Source organism: Triplophysa dalaica, chromosome 19, assembly GCF_015846415.1.
Source record: "Triplophysa dalaica isolate WHDGS20190420 chromosome 19, ASM1584641v1, whole genome shotgun sequence".
In the NCBI taxonomy this organism is placed as follows: domain Eukaryota; kingdom Metazoa; phylum Chordata; class Actinopteri; order Cypriniformes; family Nemacheilidae; genus Triplophysa; species Triplophysa dalaica.
In genome coordinates, this window is record NC_079560.1 from 15599640 (window position 1) to 15604341 (window position 4702).

General features: G+C 37.4%; 1 protein-coding gene across 1 annotated transcript; it reads left to right on the top strand.

Annotated features, from left to right (window-relative positions):
* The first annotated feature begins 1917 nt into the window (after positions 1–1917).
* Positions 1918–4342, top strand: msx2b (muscle segment homeobox 2b). Its single transcript, XM_056731497.1, has 2 exons — positions 1918–2292; positions 3069–4342. Exons 1-2 carry the CDS (start codon positions 1995–1997, stop codon positions 3488–3490), a joined length of 720 nt encoding a protein of 239 aa, XP_056587475.1. The 5' UTR covers positions 1918–1994; the 3' UTR covers positions 3491–4342.
* The last annotated feature ends 360 nt before the right edge of the window (positions 4343–4702 follow it).

Sequence of the window (4702 nt, forward strand, 5' to 3'; positions counted from 1 at the left end):
TAGTGTTTGATTTGGTGGATAGTCGTGTCTGTCAAGCTGGGTAAATACATGTGTAAACATTGTTAAATTGAAGGAATGTAAGTACCGACAGAAGCATTCCAGCACTGCAAAGTCAAGCCCATAATTACAATGTTCAAGGTGTGTTCAAACATACTGTACTTGAAAAACCAGGAGTTTGTTTTTGACGTTTTGTGTAGTCTTTTACTTCCTTCGTAAAGGTGAAAGTAATTAGGCAATTTAAAAAAAGTCTTATCCCTAAGGGGCATTATCCTGAAATGCTTTTAAATGTTATATTTTAGCATTCTCTCTCTCTCTCTGTTATTTTGTATTTCTCATATGTCTCCTGTCAGGTTGCATGGTACTCAACTATAAAAGTGTGTCCTTCTCATCTATCACTACACTTCAGCAGTCTCTCTCAGTCCATCTACGGAAAGAGCTGGATTATGCTCGACAAGGTGCCTAAGGGCAGGGGCGTGACGGCAGAGTGTGTGCATGTGTGTGCGCTTGCGTGTGTGTGTATGTGTGTGCAGGGAGGCAACTCCTCCTGAGTGGAGCCGCTAAACTGCCACAGTTTCTCCCCCGAGGAGAGGCGCCTTTCATCTTCCCGCTCACTGGCGCCTTCACAAACCTCAGATTGTCTGTGAAATCACCCTGCTTAATAAACGCTGAGGCTCCTGGGAAAGACAAGCTAGCAGAATCTCACCCTGCAGCATTGGTGCACATACAAACACACATAGAGACCAGTCCAACAAGCAGCTGATTGCTGTTCCAGCTATTAATTACACGAGAAGAAGGGTGATGTTTATTTCAAGTGTGATTACCCAAATACACCAAGTGTCATGGTAACAAACAGTTGCCCCATCTAGGACGAGACTTTAATTGATCTCCGTCTGAATGCCTTTTTACTGGGAAATGCCGCAATAGTGCCTACAAGAAGTTTGTTCCTTATTTTAAATTTTGGTAATTTGTATAGCTTGTAAAGAGTAAACACCCTAACGCTGCATCTAGCTTGTTCCTGTCGCTTTTTTTTCAAGAAAGTGAGCTAGATACTACCAGATAACAATATTTCATTTTCACTTGAAAATCATTGTTACATAAATAAGCTTATGTCTAGGATAGTTCTGTATTGCAGTACTGCATTCAATCATAATGCCTCACACATTATAGCACATGTACACTTTTGTCTAAACTGAAGAATTTGATTGCTCTTTCGAAAACCATGGATTTAGTATCAATAGTTTACTGTAACTGTGGTATTAGTAGTACAACTATAGTATCCACAGGTTTACCATGCTCCAAACACAGGAAACATACTTTAACCATGATATGTGTCGTACAATTATGGTAATACAAATGGCAATAAATCGTGATACTTTTACTAGTAAAACAGGGACGTGTTTTTTCTGCAGCTGTGAGATTCTTGAACCTTCTGAAAGAAACCCACTACAAAAAGTTGGCGACATGTTTACAAACCGTAAAATGGGTAAAAATTATAATAACTAACGAAAATTAATAATTTTATTATGGAAAGTTATGGAAAGCTAACTGATTATCATTCGCATTACCATAGTTTCACTACAAATACCTTAATTAAACTACAGTTACGGAAGTAACGTTTAGTCAACGTGTAAATGTGTATAATATTGTACATAGTGTTCTGTACTCTAAATCAATACACATCGTGCTCACCACATCTCACGAATGTTCCTCCCTGTCGCTGTCACTTTTGTCACTTTTGTCAGTCAAAATGATCGACACATTTTCCCAAACATCTCTAAACCAATCGCTAGTTACACTACTTCGGCTTCGCTCTGATTGGCCTCTGCAGAGTGCTGCCGTAGCAACGGAGCGCGCGCCTCGGTTCGGCGACGCTCCGATTGGTCAAAAGTTCCGCCGTCGCCGTGTGCTTCAGGGCATCAAAGGCCTGACTGTTTTCGCGTGAGACGTCAGTGTGACTTTGAAGTTCGGGCGTCCAGAGGAGTGTCGCGAGGAGGATGTCCGCGTCCGCGAGCTTGAGGGTATCAGACGGAGATCGGACGATGGAACAGCGCAAGGCTCAAGTGTTAAGGCATCCCTTTAGCGTGGAGTCTCTCATATCAAGCCATAAACCCAGTAAGGACTTTGAAAGAAGGCGTTTGGATGTGTCGAGTCCGTTCGCTAAAACTGAGATTAGAGATTGTGGTTCGGCTGCAATATCAAAGCACTTTATGCAGAGTTCACCCGTCAAATCCGAATCACCGGAGCCGGATGACTGCACATCATGGGTTATGAACTCGACATACTCGCAATCGCGTAAGTAATGTTTATATTTTTAAAGTGACACGCTGCATGCTTAACAGTTACATTTTAAGCTCCGATAATTATGATGCTATGATATTTCTGGTAAAAGTATAGCCACACAAGTGGCACCCGATCCGCCAAAAACAAAGTTAGTCCACTACATTTTTACTATAATAACACCTTGGCGTATGCTAATAACCTAATGCTTGCCTTACAACTTGATTTTTATTGAAACGGAAAGAGATTTAAACAAAATGTGTTCTGTATCTTCTCAACCAAACATTCCGTCAATGTATTTGCTATTAAAGCCTGTTTGTAAAGTTGAGTAATTAATTGTATATGTAGTATTTATTTAATATTTGATTTCTTATGTTTTTGTAATTGTGTCAGTAGGCCTTACTGATTAGACTTGAAATGATAAAGTTAACACATAGTTTTATTTCATACTTTATCAACATTTACAGTATATTTAATGTTTTACGTAGCATCAAACATCTGAAGATTCGAATACAGCCTTTACCTGTATATCAATGTTAAATTATATTTCTTTATATGATTCATTTCGCAAAATATGTTTTATTGACATAACGGGAGTAATACACATTATGTGACCTGTATATACATATTTTGATTCAAAGTTTGAAATTACTATCTCAATAATAAAAAAATCTTGGGAATGTAGTTTCTTGAATCTTTTGTGACAGAGAAATTCCAGCATTAAAATGTATAAGAAATGTAATAATGTTTACAATATGTCGTTTTTAAACTTTGTCTTCTTTATGTTACAGGCCAGGGAAGTTCCTGTCCTCTCCGCAAGCACAAGACGAACCGCAAACCCCGTACGCCGTTCACCACCTCGCAGCTCCTGGCCCTGGAGCGAAAGTTTCGGCAGAAGCAGTACCTGTCCATTGCGGAGCGAGCGGAATTCTCCAGTTCCCTCACTCTTACAGAAACCCAGGTGAAGATCTGGTTCCAGAACCGACGGGCCAAGGCCAAGCGTCTACAGGAGGCCGAGCTGGAAAAGCTCAAGCTGACGGCTAAACCAACGCTGCATCCTAATTTCAGTCTGCATCTTCCTCTAGGGACGCAGCTCCATTCGGCGGTCTCGCTCTATGGACAGTCTTATCCTTTCCAAAGGCCTTTAATGCCCATTGCTCCAGTTGGGCTTTATGGAGCACCTTTGGGGTACAGCATGTATCACCTTGCTTGAGAGGAGGTGCTATGAACAACTACGGCTCTGTGGATGTATAGAAAGGCGATGTTTACAATCTTTGGGTATCCAAGTCCAAAAAAAGAAACAACAACCAAAAGATCTTAAACCCATGATTTTTTTTCATTGCGTGCCTTAACACACATCCTGAAAGACCTGATATGAATATCAGAACATTTTACCTCACTTTCCACTGACAGAGAGATCAAATATTACCCTGTGGATGGATAACTATAATGCCAAACCTTATTTGTACATTTGTGTCATACGTCTTCATGTAATATATTGTAAAATTACTTCTTTTGTGTACTATAAAGTCCAGTGTAATAATGTTGGATGGATTTTCATCCTGTTAAAATGATTTCTGACAGGCTCATACACTGATACAAGGTCATACATTGATTTTACATCTCTAGAGACGGCTGTCTTACCTGTTGCTTTGCTATAATTGATGGATGGCGTTTTTTAAGGTTATAGCTCTTAAAGGAAATAAGCAAATTATAAGCCAATGATTTTCATATATATATATATATATATATATATATATATATATATATATATAAGATAAAAACATAAAAAACATATATAAGATATTTTTACATTGAAAGGTTTAAAATAAGATTTTTATCTTGGGTAGTAAAGTAAAAGGCTTTTCTCTATACATTGTTTTCATCCAACATAGAAGCAAGCTAGACAGTTATATGCAGTTATATCTTTTTTATATATATTTAGCTACATTTTTATATATTTATACTGTAATTATTCTTTGCCGAAATCCCATTGAAAGGTGCTGTTGTGTACAGTTGATAGTTTTTAAAGACATCTGGATGGAGAATAAATAATGCTTGTTTACTTCGTTTGCTATATTAATATTTTCATTTTGAAGTTTGATAATATTAATGATTAATTTAAGGCAAAATTAAAAACGGCATATTATTTACCCTTATATTTTATGTATTTAAAAATTCACACCTTTGCAAATTTTTAAAATCTGAGGTTTGAGCAGAATACAGTCATACATGCATTATTATAGATCACACTTTCAAAAACAATAATGCGCAGGCTTTTTTCTTCAAAAATTTCAATAACAGTTGGGAATACTTCACAGTATATTTACTTTATAAACAAAATACTTTGATACACTTTACAGAGAGGTAGTTTTATTTATTATTTGAAAATCAAAATTCAGCTTCATGACGCAATGATATTTAT